Below are 17766 nucleotides of genomic sequence, written 5' to 3' on the forward strand. Positions count from 1 at the left end.
TACAAATATTTTAGTTACACGTTCCTGTTTTTTTCTGGTGGATTAGATTTGTACAACATTCTGAAGGCATAGATGTAAGGAGAAACTTCTTGCTCTATTTTGGAGTTCTCTCTAGAAATCTCTTGGTCCTCCATCATGACTGGACAAAGCTAGCCATAGACAGTGTAGAACCTAGAGATTCTGTGAGTAATCAAATCTGCAAAAGTCAAAACTGCAAATGTGGAGGAACAACTGTATTTTTAACTTGATTGTTCTTAAGCTGATTTCAATATCAAGTTTAAAGGGTTTTTTGAAAGAAATTACTGGTCTTTGTTCACCTTGAAAAACACCTATCTTCTTTAGAATCCTTCCACTCTACTGATTGTTTGGATGGGTCAGTCAGAGCCACATTAACATAACTAGAGATTATCCTGCCCGAGGGATCTTTGGTCACAGAAGATATCATAATTCAGAGAATTTCTGTTTCTGTGTAATGAGTTCTTAATACCGCAGCGGTTCCTCTTGCCAAAAGGAGCATCGTTAATACTACTTAGCAGAGGGAGGAAGCAAACAGGCTATTTATATCTGCATTTTATAATGCTAGGGATTGCCTGTGATATAAATGATTCAATAACAGATCTTCTGAAACTTTACTGATACCACAAGCTACAGTGGTATATCCACATATCTGAGTATAAGGCATATTTAACTCAATTGGACTTAACAGCTTTGAGCAGATACATATAGGGCCATGCATGCAAACTTTCTGAGCTTTCCAAAGTAAGGAGCAAAACAGATATTGTTCTGTTCCTCTTTTTAGCCCCAGGAAAAACAGATCAAAGAAAGTATTTGGATGCATATACAATGTAGAATTTATGCAGTTTAGCACCAGTTTAACTGCCCTGGCTCAATGCTATGGAATTCTGGGAATTATAGTTTTACAAAGTCTTTAGCCGTCTCTGTCAAAGAGTGCTGTTGCCCCACCAAAATTCAACTTGCAGGTTTCTGTTGCATTGAGCTGTAGCAGTTAAAGTAGTGTCAAACTCCCTTAATTCCATACTGTAGATGCACCCTAAGTGGATTTGGAGGCTCCTAAGTGAGAGGTTCCCATGGAAGGAAATAACAGTGCTGTTTAGTGGAATGTCGCACTGCGTGGGTTATGCATCTAATTTATTAATTTGTATATTTTAAAAATCAAATTGGATTTTAAATATTTAGTCACTTATATCTACCTCTGGAGCATTTAGCGTATTGCATTACAATTGTACTAGTACTTTCAAAGGAGTGAAAGGTAGGTTTCCAATTGTTTTTTTTTCAGTGTCAGGAGCGACTTGAGAAACTGCAAGTTGCTTCTGGTGTGAGAGAATTGGCTGTCTGAAAGGACGTTGCCCAGGGGACGCCCGGATGTTTTGATGTTTTTACCATTCTTATGGGAAGCTTCTCTCATGTTCCCGCATGGTGCTGGAGCTGATAGAGGAAGCTCATCAGCGCTCTCCCCGGGTTGTATTAAAACCAACAACCTTCACGTCAGCAATCCAACCTTCAAATCATCAGTCTTGCACAAGGGTTTAACCCACTGTGCCATCGGGGGCTCCGATTGTGATACTGATTATTCATTTCTATGGCAGTTCTTTCCAGAACACTTCAATATCTGCATGGCACCTTTGGGAGAGGTAGTCCTACAGACATACTCTTTTGTGTAATAAGTAAAATGATAATATTGACATCTATTTATCATTTACACTGAATCCAGATGAAGTTCTTGAAATTATATCTGCATTCTGGGGTTGAAGACTTACTCATTGAAGATGCATGAGTATAATGCAACCCACTTCAATCTGGTGCCCCCTAGTCTTGTTGGGCTGCAACCCACATCATCCCCAGCCAGCATGGCCAATGTTTGCTCAGTTGATAATTTCTTGAAGCTCTTGCACAAATTTATGCTGATTTTCATGTGGCAAAAGCTTTAGAAACAAATTTGGGAACCAGAAGCTACATCTTAGAAAGTTGACATGTTTATAGAATTTTACTATAAACTTTTAATCTCCTTTGGGATAGAATCAGTAGATATAAATGCATGTAACGACAACAATAATTGTTTTGAGTGGAGCTGATTTCAGAATGGTTTGTGGCAGGCAGTGTCGTATAAAGAGATGGGAAACCTCACCATGTGAGCATGGCTTGTCCCAGCTGGAGCAGGATTAGGGGAGTTGCTGTATTCCTGCTTGTTTCTCTGACAGAGAGTCATGCTCTGAACAGATGGCTACCATCTGTGCGTAACTCTGGAAACCCCAGAGCCAGAAAATTAGTCTGAATGTGCTTCACTGGATTTGTGAACAGTTGAAATGGTTCCTAATAACTGAGTATATTGGGCAAATGGTAAATAGTGACAAGAAACAAAGCAACAGGAGGACAGTCCGGCCTGGGTGGAATTTTAAACAAAGAAAATGTGAGTGCATTGGCATTTGATCTGAAAGGCCCAGGACTATGATGCAAAGTCACAGAAATCATTGGTAGTGGAGATATTTTGGAGGAAGAAATGGTAGTTCATGGAAGAGCTGAATATAGTTTGATGTACTGTATTGAGATTGAACAGTTGGAGTTGAACACAACGATGTTCACAAATGAACTCACCCTTATATACTGTGGGGCTAGTGTTTTCTCACCACAGAGCTGTTGATAAAGAAGGAGAAGATAATTTCAAAAATTGTAATCCATGAGATACATCTTGGCTGTAAAAACATTACTGGTCATATTAATAGATGTCTGCATTCTGAAGGTTTGTGTGGATCATCCTCATTTGTGCTTATTACTTTTAGCAGAGACTGTAGTATATAAGAAATGAGTTACATTGATGAACTTGCTAGTTTCTCTTGTAGATTTATTTATTGGGCTCTGCAAACAAGAACAAACAGCTTGTATCATAAGGTATCTCCTCTCAACTCCGCACTTATGAGCTTGCTCTCTTTCACTGCTAGTACTTTAAAATGGAACAAATAAATCATGATAATTCAAAACACAAATTATAAACATAGCTTTAAAAAAACCCACTCACACACCCACCTTAACAATCATCATCAACAACAACAACAATAAGAATGGATTGAAGCGAGTTACAACATCGCTAAAACACAGAATCATCTAAAACATTTTGTAAAATACACATATTAAGACCTACTTCTACAAAATATGAAATACACAGAGCAAAGAGTAAAACACAGGACACGAGTTTAAAATTCATGATTAAACCAACTGGGTAGACTGCCAGAACAGATAGGTCTTTAGATGGGTTCAAAAGATCGCTTTACATCGCTTAGAAGAAACAAATGTAATTTTCCCTGGCATCAGTAGAAACGAGCACCAAGAATTGGTACAACTACACCTAGCACCAGGGACAGAGCTGTTGGACAGCCACTTTCTTTTCCCCCTCCATAAAATCAAAATAGTTGTCTGTTATTTTCTACTCAGCTTGGTGAGACAAAATTCCATTAATCAAAATGTTTCTTCTCAGACATAGTCCCAAAAAGGCAACTTGGTTGCTTGTGATGCAGTTAGGTTTTTCTAAGCCTTTGCAATATGAATAGTATGAATTCTATTCCACAGCTGTGACAGCTAGAATTTTTAAATCTTTCTAGCAAATATTGACCGAACTAGTAGGCTCTGTTGTATGGGTTGCCTGCCTTCCTCTTGTATTACTGCTGTCCAGATCTTTCTGTTTGAGCCTTTAAGGCAGGGATTGGAATCATGCAACCCTCCAGGTGACGATGGAGGTCAAACTCCAGTATTTCTCAAATGTTGTTATGCTGACTGTGATTTGCTAGGACTTGCAATACAACCGCTTTTGGAGAGTTGCATGATTCCATTCTGCTTCAAGGCCCACAGCTTTTAAAAACTATTATAGATAGGATTCTATTTCTATGTACCGTATGTTTCCTGTTCTCATTCTAGAAGAAATTAAAATTCTATCTTAGAATACACTGCAATATAATTTAAAGGGCTGTTCACAGTGGAATATGCTGCCAAGGAGTCCAGTGGAGTCTCTTTTGGAAGTTTTTTTTAGCTGAATGGCCATTTGTGGGGATTGCTTTTATTGGGTGTTCCTGCATGGCAGAGGTTGGATCGGATTGTCGTTTTTGTCTCTTTCAACTCCATGATTCTATATATTCTGAGACATGCACCAGTTGTGCAGATGAGTACATTTCTCAGATTCCTTATATTTTGCACAAGATATTCTATAGTAACATTCCGCAGCCTGACTGCGGAATGTTGCATATCCAGTTGTTTTAATTCTTGTTGTCATACATGGGTTCTGGATTTTTTTTCTTTGTGTGCTTTTTTTTTTTTTGGTTCACTTATCTTCCAAGTACACAGAGACATGGAATACAATTCTTGCCTGCCATTTCTTAAGTACCTCCCATTGTTGAGCTGATGACTCGTGTTTAGATTTCATTCTGTTGCTGGAAATAGTGTGCATGTTTAATTGGGGCTACACCAACAGGATAAGGCATACTTATCATAGAATTGTGGGGCAAGTAATTGGAGCATAGACATGTGGACATGAGCTTGAATGAACTGGAGATATATGATGGGAAACAATTAACAAGTAAACTAGATATTAACTCACAATTAAGCAGGTATTCTCCTACTTTATGCCATTGTAGGTAGTAAATATTAGAGGAATTAAGCTATGTAATACTGAGCCAGGTAATTGATCCAGTAAAGTCTACTTTAATAGGTAGTAGCTTTCCAAGATCTTGGGCAAATGTCATTCCCCTTTTAACTGGGAATCCTTGGGGTTTGAGCCTGGTGCTTTGCCAGTTAGCTCTTCCCCACTTTGTGGTACAGTTGCTGTTTGGGGCACTTTAAAATGTCCATTTAATTAGTTTTTTCCCTGTCCTTGCCAAAAGGAAACTTAATCCGAGTAATTATCAACGATAACTTTGCTTAGGAAATGTTTGTTTTTATGTGATAGAACACGTTCAATGAACCGATTGCATTTTATAGAAATAAGCAACTTTTTCCTCCTCTTGTTTGGTTCATGAAACGCTTGTAAATGTTAATAGCATTAGTCAGTGTTACAGTCAGAGTAAACTCTGAAAACTGTTGTCAGATCAACCTGACAATTTCACAGTGTGTTGTAGCCCTCAATAGATATATAACATAAAATGTGTATATAGTGTATGTTGCTATTAATTGTCCCTTGAAACTGTAGTGTGGAATTTAAACAAATAGAAAGTGAGCACCAACTTGTGTGTAATTGTGAAAGGTCTGGTGCCATTTTGATGGCAGTAGCAGTAATGCATAGCAGTGAAAAAGGTCTGTAGGGGTAATTGCTGCTTTTTAAGTTTACATTCTGCATCCTACTTCTTTAGCAAAACATGGACTGTGTCCTTGACGCAAAGTTACCATGTCCTAAATCAGGAACTGATAACTAGTGCCTAAATTAACTTTCCCCATGCACCCCAGAATAGCCTTCAACTGCAGGGTTATTGGCCTCTACTTTTTATGTACCTCAGCTTTTCAAGTTAAGAGACGGGCATAGACCATTTAATCCTCATCCTTCTGCTATAAACCATAGCTGAAGCATGCCATAGTTCTGTTTTTATTTACTGTGGTAACTTACTCTCATGTGTGAATCCTGACACAAGAAAATGAAAGCAAGTAACTGAAGTGATGTGCCAGAAACCTCTGCTAATATTGTTGGGGCAAAAGGTTTAAAGGAGCTCTTTGCTTGATTCATAGGCAAGTGAGTCAGCAGGCAGAGCTAAAATTACCAAGGAATCATTGCCCTTCCTCTGTTCAACGCATGCCCTTTAAAAACAATCGTCAGGCAGGGATCTGAAATGTTTGGTTTTCAACGAATAAACATTTATTGATACTAAAAGAGCAACCTTTGTCAAGATGTGGGTTCAAAGTGCTCGAATGTTGTAGATGTGGAAGAGGGTGATTCCTCCATAATTTTCTTTGTGGAGATAGGGCACCTGTGCCCTCTTTTGTTTAAAGTGCAAGATTTTTCAATCTTTTCAGACTTCATTTACATTCATTTTCCATTGCCTGACTTTTTGTTTTTGTGGCAAGGAGACAGACATGTCATTTTGCAATCCTAGACTTCTAATAGTCAGGAATTGTACTTTCTGAAATTGAGATTTTTTTTTCTTTTAAGGATACCCAGAAGACTAAGGGAGCTACTTCAATGAGATTAGTGTGGCATGACTTTAAACTGCCCCCTTATTTGGGAAACTAGCAGGAAGATCTATTCAGGAAAATGATGTGCAGCAGCTGCTAAGAACTTTCTGTTCTTTGCTTCATGCCTTCATTTGCAATGTCTTTTGTGCCTGAGCTGGTGTTGCAAAATCCTGATGTCAGCCTTGTGGCAAAATAAATCTAGAACAGTGCACTCATCTGATCACCATATAAGAGAACTCACGATTCAGCCCCTTTGTCCACCTGCTCAATTAATTATTTCTCTCTCTACCACTGAAGTAGGAGCTGGTTTTGTGAATATGAAGCTCAAGTATCTTCAGGCCTGTATGTCTGACAGTCTTTCTGATTCTGGAAAATCATAGGCCCAGCAACAGAAGACCAAAGTGATCATGATATGTTATAATAAATTTGGTCCTTCAGAGCAAGTTTTGGTGCTTAGAATCCGTGCAGATCTCGATACAGTTGCCTTTCATAATTATTGGACAAAAAGATTTCATTTTAGGTGGATTAAAATTTAGTTGAAATTTATTTTTTCCAATAAAGTGAGAGACACGCTTCCAAAACAAGGAGCTAGTTTTCAACCATTGTGCAATCATATCTAGTGAGTATCTGCCTCTTGAAGCCATAGGCAAAAGTTGGCAGCTTGCTAGGCGATACAGCGCAATAACCCCAAATTACTTGAAAGGCAGGTTTATGTTGGCCTCAAGAGTAAGCAATGCAAATTAGGCAGATAAATATTATGTTTTATATTCTTAGCAACCTCCAGAGATGGGACGGAGAAGGTTGGCAGTTGTAGTTACGGAAGAACTTGAACCTTTTTATCTCACTGTGTCAACCCACCGTAGCACTATCTTTCCATTGTGGTGAGGTTGCATCCTTCTGTGAGACAAGAGGTTATGTCGGTGATAGCTGTGCTGCTGGGAGGGTCTCCCAGTTCAGAGAGGCTTTTGCCAAGGAGCCAGATTCAGTGGGACAAACATTGATTGAACAGCAACAGTTGGAGGGGAGACACTAGTGGAGGAATCTTTTAGAGAACAGTGGCAGCGGCAGCATAGCTAATATTTGTTTGTACTATAGAAGGAAGCACAATAACTATTTTTAATATCTTTCCTGTGAAATCACAATGACGGGTCAATTCAAAATGAAACAAAAAATGGTACCAGAAGATGAGACTCTCAGGTTGAAAGGAACTTATGGTGCTGGGTTAGCGAACACATATAAATAGCACTGTGGATAATGACACAGCTAGACTAAAGATGGAAGAATGTCAACTGTTGACTTGCTCAAAGGTGAAACGAAAGTCCGAAACTGCACAACACATATAGAAATATGGAATGTGAGAAGCATAGATCAGGAGACACCAAAATAATGAAACAAGCAAAGCAAAATAAGATAAAATAAAATAAACACAGAACCTGCCCTTAGATTTACAGAAAAGCCAAGATACTTGGGTAAAAGTAAAGGGGACGTTCTTACAAAAATCAACGATGCAGAAGTGGTAATTGTATACAGTAGAGTCAGCTCTCTATACCCATGGATTCTGTATCCATGAATTCTACCACTCACAGCTTGAAAATATCTTGAAAACATAAAAAAAACCCAAAAGGGTTTTACATAAAGGTCAGAATTTTACTATGCCTTTGAGAAGAAGCTGAGGCAGAGCAGAAGACCCACACCATCCTAACTGGGAACTCTTACTTTCTTATTTTAGAGCTTTGAGCATCTTCTAGAAGCTGTTAAGAAGCCAGGGTACTTGAGGGCATGCCTTTAAGTCTTATTATACATCCAGGGTACTTTCAGTGATCTGTTTTTATTCTTTCAGGGCAAAGAAGGCTATGACAGAAATTTCATTAGTTTAGCAGGTAAAAACAATCTATTTGCTGTGGCTGGCTAGACTCAGGCTAGAAACAAAGGCAAACGTTTGACCCTTGAGGCTGCAGTAGTTTATTGATCTGCTTCTTGAGCCAAGTGGCATCCTGTCTTGGTCTCTTTAAACTGTGATTGAGTGTAGTCCTAGGAGAGAACTTCATAGCTCCTTCTCAAGCTGTGGGCTTGATGTAGAAACTGAGTGGAATTTTATGTATCCTGCAGCAGGAGATAACAAGCGTCTGTTCTTAAAATCTCTGCATGTTAATAGGATTCTGCAGTTTCCAAGGGTACAATTGGTCAAGGAGTTCAGCTATTGTCAGAGCATTTCAGGATTTATGATACTCGGCGTGTTGTTGAAAGTCTAAAAAAGATACTGGTTCTAAAGATCATTAGCTTCTCATTTAAGAGTGGGGGTCAGTTAATGTGAGATAGCCTCTTATTTTTTCCTGGTGTCTACATTAATTGACTTTGCTACGGGTATCTATTATTTGCATTATCTTTTTTCCTGGTGGGGAAACACTCTGTTAATTATTATTCTCACACCTGCACTAGTAAACCAGTAGAAGGAAAGAAGAGTTGGAAATGGTTCTTGATGCTCTTAAATATATGTTTGGCAGATATGCCTAGTTTACTTTTGTTCATAAGTTCCTGTGACTCCCTTAGGTTTGGGTCTTTCACAATCTTATTGGTAGAATATGGGTGGTACTTTTAACTCTCTTTCTTGTTCCATCTTATTGTCAAGTGAAAATTTTAGTATGTTTCCCTAGTTCAGCATACTAGGGTTTCGAACTCAGAGAATCTGGAACATTTTTGTGATGTGGGCAATCCAGGTTTATACCCTTACTTAGCCATGAGGGCACTGCACCACCTCAGGGTTGTTTGGAGGCTTAAAACTCCACCCTGGCTCAAGAGAAGAAGTATGAGATCCAAGTGTAAAGATGGCGGACATAAATGACTATGTACCATCACAGCTTGACTTTGGGACTTGATTTTCTCACGAAATCAAAGTTATCTATCTCAAGGCAACTTACTCTGTGTATGTGCATATGTACACATGCACATGTTATTTCTAAACTTGCTATTCAACTTTTATTATCCCCTTCCCAGTTTTTGTTTACCTCAAGCCATTGAGAAGAGAAAGGAATAAATGCAATACATTCTTGTAACATGGGCCCTTATTTCTCAGAGCAGGATTTGGCATCCTAGCCTCTGACTGTAGACGTGTGACCACAAAATGAGATAAAAAAGAGCCCATATGTCTGCAGAACAGAATCACTGGCTGTGTGTGTTGTGTTGCGTATGTATGCATTTTGTGCTAAAGCTTTCCTATCCAGAGATTGTTCTTTGCTCTGCATTTCTCTGTGGGAGCAGTTTAGTCTTTGAATCTGTCAAGCAAGTTGGCTTCCCAGACATCCTTTGTATAGTAACAGCATGTGCTGAGAAACTGGCAGCTTTTGAAACACAGTCACTCTTTCTCTCTTGACTCTTCCCTTTCCCTCCCCTTGTCCTCCCCTCCCTTCTTTCCCTCTAGCTCTGGTGACATTACATAGATGGATGTGCTTGCAAGGAAAACAGCAGCGAGAGTTGAGTGTCTGCCAAAACTCTGCTGTTGGAAGTGGAGCTGCCCTTCCCCCTCCTTACCTTTGTTTTCCTGCTCTTTAGTTGTATGCATTTAATTTTTCTTCTTTTTTCTTGGATTTTTTCACTGACCAGATGTACACACGCCAGCAAGGAAATCCTCCCCATGAACTGTAATGTTCGATTCAAAAGATTATTCTGCCCAGGCTCCCACACCTATTTGGTGTAATTACATGTATCTTTATCACATCGTGGTAGCATTCAATATGCTTTCCTTCTAAATATACTGGCATTGATTGGACTTGTAAAGCTGTTAGTTTATTGTTCAGTGACTCCCTTAGGGATGATAGCTAGAGAAAAACCTCAAGCTGTGAAAAATGTTTTTCTTATCCTTCCGTTCCTTTCTCGGCTGTTCTGTCAGAATTGTCTGGTTGTTTGTTTTAATGGGCCAATTGCGCCACAGGCGTGAAAAGAGCCAGGTAAGGCGACATGGGCAGTTGAAGTACAAGACAAGTAAATTGTCTCTTGTTCCTATCAGGCATGAGAAAGTTACATTATGCAGTTTGTATGGTGGAGGGAGATTTACAGAGACATGTGAGGGATTAGCTAGGGCTTCCCTTTACAAACATTTTGCACTGTGGCTCTCAACAGTCACAGCCATCTTGGGCAGTGCTTAGGGATGATAGGGGATGTAGACTGAAACATATTGAGAGCACCACTTTTGAGAATTTTGGAATAAGTACATGGTGGCTATTGATCACCTTGGAAACAAGTCCAACCCTCTTCCTCTGACTGCCCTTTTCAGTGCCTTAGCACAAAAAGCTGATTTCTGTATTATTCTCACCAAATTTCTCTCCTAGTTAGGCAAAATCAGTTCAGTTCTCAACAACATTTGTATGATTTAGGATTATTGTTCCTGTTTGCATTATTTAGCATGTATATCAAATGACTTTTGTCCTATTCCCCTGTATCCTTTTGTCCCATTCAGTCTAGAGAGTACCTCTGGAGTTATTTATTAATTATTTATTTGTGATATTTCTATCCTGCCTTTCTCCACCCCAAAGGGGACTCAAGGCGGCTTTACAAAGAAGGCAACTATTCAATGCCTTGACAACAATACAACATTAAAAGACATTTAAGAAATCATAAAATTCAAATAAAACAGTTAAAACATTTAAAATCATAATTAATCACATGATCCATAAGCGTAATCCAGGCAATTCCTATAGTCATAACATAAGTTCTTCACTCTAGATGATTTTGCACCATCCTGAAAAATTTGGGCATGGAAAACCTATCTCCTTTTATACCTCACTGTATCAGGGTGGAAATGTGTGAACCTCCAATATTTGTTGGACTACATTACCCATTGTAACTTAAGATTGTCTATACTGGCTAGGCTGCTGGGATTTGAAATTCAGCATAATCTTAGTCATTTTGTTCTTGGTGATTTATGAATTTTAAACGAGCCAAGAGATCCCAGACTTGTTGTTTACCTCCTTCTACAGAAGAAAACATATACAATGGAAACCAGCCCATAGTGTTTCTTGTGAATTCAATCTTCTGAGAGTTAGAACTTTCCATTTCAGTCTTCATACATACCTTTTAGGTAACCACTCCAGAAACAGATCTGTTAATTCTTCATCATTGTTAACTGCTTGTCAACTCAGTTTTTGGTGGTCCTATAAATGAGAGACTTCCATGTCCCTCTGTCATCAGCTTCTCTGCTTCGGTTAGTCCCTCTGTCATCAGCTTCTCTGCTTCGGTTAGTAGACTCAGGGCAGCCCTGGTTCCTTGACTGGTGTCTCCCATTTCAGACAGATTTTTGCTTAAAAGCCAGATTAAATGGGCCACTCCCACAACTCAGATTCTACTACTGGGCTGTTATTTAAAAAATTCAGCTCATATGTTTTACCTGGAGATCTTTCAGGAGAAAATATGATGCAAATGTGATCAATAATCAGCATATTTATTTGTGTGCTGTGTGGGTTTTGAACATTAAGCCAGTCATGGTGATTGAGAACTTTTGTTCACCATGGATACTCAATGCCTACACTATGCACAGGTAAACATGTTGGAAGACATGTTTACCATTGAACTGTGGGAGTAACCTTCCTGAGGCCCCACCCAGGAAGCCTGCATGGCAGAGCAGGGACTGGCTCTCTCCCCTTTCTATTGCTAGTTGGCACTTGCCAGTTATCAGATAGACATCTTGGCTAAAATCTTTTCTAGGTAGTAAAGTTTGTTGTATAAGGACATCACTGCACTTTGGACTCTGGAACCACGCCATTTTTTTCTACATGGGGCTCTGTTCTTACCACAATCAGACTCTAGAGCAGGCATGGAAAAACATCGGCCCTCCAGGTGTTTTGGACTTCAGTTCTTACAATTTCTAAAACCGGTAGGAATTGAAGTCCAAACCACCCGGAGGACCGACGTTTGCCCATGCCTACTCTAGAGTGTGTTCAGCGACTGGCTCTCTCCCCTTCCTGTTGCTATTTGGCACTTGACAGTTAGCAGATCGACATCTTGGCTAAAATCTTCTCTAAGTAGCGAGGCTTGCTGTATCAAGGCATCACTGCACTTAGCACTCTGGAACCACACCATGTTTTTACACATAGGGCTCTGTTCTTACCACAATCAGACTCCAGAGCATGTATGGGAAAATGTCAGCCTTCCAGGTGTTCTGGACTTCAATTCCCATAATTCCTAACAGCCAGTAGACTGTTCGGAATTGTGGGAGTTGAAGTACGAAACACCTGGAGGGCCGTTTGCCCGTTTGCTCTAGAGTGAGTTTTGCACACACTTGTCATATGAATCTTCATTATAAGACACTCTGAATATTAGAGTTAAAGATTTCTTCTCAATTCTCCTTTGTCATATGTCGTAACACTCTTCTGTTCTGTTTATATAAGTATTACATTTTGCAAAATGTGCTAAAACCAATGAAAATGTGTGTTCTTTTTCTTTCTGCCCCCTTACAGCCAGTTGCTGAACCAATCCCAATCTGCAGTTTCTGCCTTGGTACAAAAGAACAAAACCGAGAAAAGAAGCCTGAGGAGCTCATCTCTTGTGCTGACTGCGGCAATAGTGGTAGGTGACTGCCTATATTTCAAGCAATTTATGTGCTGGTAACTACATCTTGTCCCATCTGTTAGGAGTCACCCAGGACTGACCTTTGTACTTCCCTAACTGTACACAAATTAACATTTTTGAAGTTCAGTGCTCCAGACTGTAGTTGCTCTAATCTTTACAGTTATTTTTTTGCCATATTACAGTCTCTGCTAATTGGGGGAGGGGGTTAATTTACGATTTTTCATAAATATCAGAGTCTCACTTATCCAACACTCGCTTATCCAACGTTCTGGATTATCCAACGCATTTTTGTAGTCAATGTTTTCAATACATTTCAATATTTTGGTGCTAAATTCATAAATACAGTAATTACTACATAGCATTACTGAGTATTGAACTACTTGTCAAATTTGTTGTATAACAGGATGTTTTGGTGCTTAATTTGTAAAATGATAACCTAATTTGATGTTTAATAGGCTTTTCCTTAATCCCATATTATCCAACATATTCGCTTATCCAACATTCTGCCGGCCCGTTTATGTTGGATAAGTGAGACTCTACTGTACTACTTGGTGAACTGCCAAGACTTACAGAGCCAAGGAGCGTTGATGGAGACTGAAAAAATCTTGCAAAAAACATGCAGTTCTATGCCTTAAGGCACCTTCTTTACCCAAAGGTTGCTGGGGCTTTAGAATTTTACTGTCAAGAATGGAAGTGAGGAACAAACTGCTTAGAAAGCAGTTTCATTGTAGCCAAGAAATACTTACTAATAAAATCTTGGGTTGTTTAAACAGACTTGACCATTGCTGACCCTGTTGTTAAGATAATTTGTTGTCACATGCACACTACCTATGGTAAAAGTTTGTCACAATATTTTATGCACTCCTTTAGGTGTGCAGCTCATATTAGCATGAACAACAAGCATGGCAACCTCTCTAGAATTTGGCAGGGTATCCACACTACAAACAGTGTTCTTACTGTAAAATATATTTATCTTTTTGTATCTTGTGTGTCTTAAAGGCCAGTAAAAGCAGGGGGAAGATAAATATCTCAATCATAACAGTGTGCGGATGCCTTAATTTCTTTTAAATGCCTAGGGAATAGAATTGGGAATTTTGGTAGCATGCATATACTTTATTGGAGCAAATTCTCTTTGAACTGCTCTACCTTTTTTGCAGTATGTGACTCTAAATAACATTAAGTGGATATTTATGTTTATACCATTCATACAATTCCTCCAGAGTTGAAAGATTCTCATAACTCTGAAAATTGTGTGCTTGGGCAAGGAACCAGTTTCCTTCCAAAGAGACATTGTGTGAGTTAATCTTCGAGTGCTGAGCACATGTCGAACTCCTCTGATGGAACTCAAGCCTTTTAGAGATATCAGATGTTAACTGTATTTGAATCTGTTCCTTGTTCTCTCCTTGCGCACGGGCTGCTCCTACTTTGCTATGCTTAAATTGTTCTCAACACCTTGATACAGGTCATCCATCCTGCTTGAAGTTTTCTCCAGAGTTAACAGTTCGGGTGAAGGCCTTACGATGGCAGTGCATTGAGTGCAAAACGTGCAGTTCCTGTCGAGACCAGGGCAAAAATGCTGTAAGTACTATTTGATTTGGCAATCCTTTCACTGATGGGTTGTTGATAGTCTCATTTTATAACCAGTTGCATAAAACTAAACTCATGGAGCTAGGAATAACAGAAGGGGGTGGGGAAGATTGTGGGGATGGTACTCATGAGGACAAAAGGTTAGGGTCTGATCTGGGCCCAGGAAGGGATTATTTTGGTAACGTCCAGATGAGACTTTTATATGGAGTTGCTTTTTTTGAGCTTCAATGGCACAAAGTATGACATCCAGGGTTCTGACAGGTATCTTCTATAGGGAGCGCATGTTCCTTTAGTTGTGTTGCCTTATATCCTTCTGGATCCAACTTAGAGTGCTGCGGTTAGCACTCAAAGCTCATGGATGGTCTTCTCCAGTATGAACACAACGGGGAAGCTCTTCAAATCATCACCTGAAGAGCTACTTTGCAACCCTACATCTTCTGACTGCCACCATCTGACATTAGCCAAGTTAATATACACATCAGATTCTTTGCAGCCCTTACACAAAGAAGCTGAGGTGTTGGTACCTTCCCTCTTGGGAGTTCCTTTTGGACCCTTTACCTCCGCACACACTGTCCTAAAATTTTTGTATTCCAAAAAGCAGTTAATATCCATATCGATTTCTTACTATGCCCCCCCCCCACCCATTATTTGTTTTAGAAAACTATATGGTAGAAGAACAAAGTATAAATAGTTTTAAACTGGGTGTACATTTTTATAAGCAGAATGAACAAATGTTCTTTACTCATTAGCTCTGTGTCCTTATCCTTTGAGTGAATAAATCAAATGTAGCTAGAAGAGGGAGAATGTATTTCCATCTTTCAATAAAATGCATCCATAGCACTAACTAATAATATGATAAATGATAATGACAGTAATACTAATAATGTTAACGGAACAGTCACACAGTCAGAAAGGATAGTGAAAATGAACTGTTAAAATGTTCTGAGTGAAGGCATTTTCAATACCTAAAGCAGACCAAGCTCTTGATTTTGATATTTTGGGAATTGTAGATGGTTGCACAATCTCTGAGCCAAAAAAAGAGGAGATCCCTATTATTATAGTGCAGGAAATGGGGAAAAGCCCATTGGGATAGGTCCAAGTTTTAGATTTTTGTAAAAGATGCCATATGGTTTATTTCCTAAGATGATATATGAACTATAATTCATCCTTCCGTGAGCCTATAAATATTCCATCCTTAGTGGTGTGGGCATTCATTTTCATTTGGGGAATATATATTTCTCATTAGACTGGAATTGTAATGAACTATATTGAAGAACAATCAAAAGTTTTGTTATTTTACCTGTTTAAGTTTGCATTTCAAGGACATTAACTCTGAACATCTGTCTCTTACAGGACAATATGCTATTTTGTGACTCATGCGACCGGGGCTTTCACATGGAGTGTTGTGATCCCCCTTTGACCAGGATGCCAAAAGGTACTGAGGGCATGATTGATATAAGGGGAAAACTTGCTTAACAGTAGCATTTTGTTACTGCTTTCAAGTTAAAAGAGTGGGTTTTTTTTCTAATCAGAGTGGAATTGGATGGTAGCATAGCCCAAGTGAAGACTTCTGGAGCATTTCATGTCTTTTATACTTGCACGCCAATATAATTAAATGTGTTGTATTTGTGTAGAACCATCAAGGTGTGAGCCATGAGAGGGAAAGCCCAGGGTCGAATTGTGCCATAACTGTGTACTGGCTTTATTTCCCTTGCAGGCATGTGGATATGTCAGATATGTCGGCCCCGTAGAAAAGGAAGAAAACTTCTATATAAGAAAGCAGCACAGATTAAGCGGCGTTATGCCAACCCAATAGGACGACCCAAAAACCGATTAAAGAACCAAAATGCAACGTAAGTCACTCTGATATTTTCTGAGAGGTAGAGCGTGGGAACAGTAACCAGTGCAATTCTCTTGTTACAAATTGGTCATTATTACCAAAATGGCTCATTACATATTTTGGGAAACCTTTGTCCAAATCTAATGGTTTGTGCTTTTAAACAGTATAAGTCTATTCAGACGCAATTTTTTGTAGATTGTCAGCCACTGCTCTTATGTCTTGATAAAAAGGTTGCATAACACTCATAATAATCTTAGATTGATTTTTATTCTAAATGGGAGATTACTTCAAAGTTGTCTTAATGTGCATTCTGTGCACAGTTAACAAGAGAGTAAACCTGTTGAACGCAGTTGGATGCATTTCCAAATAAACCCACACAAGCTTCCACTGTGGTTACTTTTAAATTTTGAATTCATCACTTACTCATAGCAATAGCCATTTGCACACGGTTAATTAATGTTCCATGTAAATGTCTTTTGCCATTTTCCTGACTTCTTTTGTTTCCTTGTCCCTTCAGATCAAAGGGTCCCTTCAGCAAAGTTCAGACGGGACCGGGCCGAGGTCGTAAGCGGAAAACTCCCTTGTCCAGCCAGTCGGTTTGCTCTTCGGAAGGGAGTTACCTGGAGCACGTTGACGGCCTGGAGTTCTGCCGTGATGCCAGCACCACCTTGAAGTTCAACAAGAAAACCAAAGGGCTCATTGATGGCCTCACCAAGTTCTTCACCCCATCCCCTGATGGGCGTAAAGCTCGAGGAGAAGTGGTGGACTATTCTCAGCAATATAGGATCAGGAGAAAGGACAATAGGAAATCAAGCACTTCGGACTGGCCCACAGGTAGCTGAATTCTGGAGGGCATTAAATTTATTACTCTCTGAAAATTATGTCCATAAAGGGCTCTGAAGAATCCTCTACACTCTATTTCCGAGGAGAACTTTGCAGTAATCAGTTGGTTTGTCTTTTAGAGCATCAGCACAATGATATCTTGGTCTACTTCTTAAACTGATTGCTTTGGTTGGCAGTTTCTTGAGAAGCAATGTTAAATATGGCTGAACCATTGCATTCCTAAATTCAGGCCTTTCTCATAAACCCCAGTGTGGTGCAGTGTACTTCGATGGAGGATAGGTTTTATTTGGAATTGTATGCTTCTCAGCTTGGGATGTTTTCATGGCCCAAGCAGTTGCCCCCTTTGCCAAAATTGAATGGTGATTATTACTAATTTCAAACCACAGACATTAAGCTTCCATTTAGATATCAATTTGTCCTGTTGAATTGCTGTATTAACATGGTGAAAACATGTTTCCATCAGAACCTATCAGGGCGTTGTACAAAATGTACAGCTTCTCTTTATAGGAGGCCATTATCTGAAACCACCTGATAGGTTGCACACTGAGAGTCATCAAAAGATCCCAACTGTCCTTCTGTTTTTATTTTCAGACAATCAGGATGGCTGGGATGGAAAGCAAGAGAACGAGGAATGGCTCTTTGGAGGCCCAGATGTCATGGCTGAAAAAGAAATGGAGTTGTTCAGAGACATCCAGGAGCAGGCGCTGCAGGTAAAGTTCAGGAACTTCGGTGCCAGAAAGTCAAAGTTAAATAGAATCTTCTAGAGGAAT

General features: G+C 39.4%; 1 protein-coding gene across 1 annotated transcript in view; it reads left to right on the forward strand.

The window, feature by feature from the left end:
* Positions 1 to 17766, forward strand: part of kat6a (lysine acetyltransferase 6A) — a 52724-nt gene that overhangs the window by 9165 nt on the left and 25793 nt on the right. The window contains exons 3-8 of the mRNA XM_062961426.1: positions 12615 to 12723; positions 14189 to 14304; positions 15667 to 15748; positions 16031 to 16166; positions 16671 to 16987; positions 17588 to 17706. Of these exons, the coding sequence (XP_062817496.1) occupies positions 12615 to 12723; positions 14189 to 14304; positions 15667 to 15748; positions 16031 to 16166; positions 16671 to 16987; positions 17588 to 17706 (879 nt within the window). The remainder of the gene's footprint in view (positions 1 to 12614; positions 12724 to 14188; positions 14305 to 15666; positions 15749 to 16030; positions 16167 to 16670; positions 16988 to 17587; positions 17707 to 17766) is intronic.

Source organism: Anolis carolinensis, unplaced genomic scaffold (assembly GCF_035594765.1).
Source record: "Anolis carolinensis isolate JA03-04 unplaced genomic scaffold, rAnoCar3.1.pri scaffold_8, whole genome shotgun sequence".
Lineage (NCBI taxonomy): Eukaryota > Metazoa > Chordata > Lepidosauria > Squamata > Dactyloidae > Anolis > Anolis carolinensis.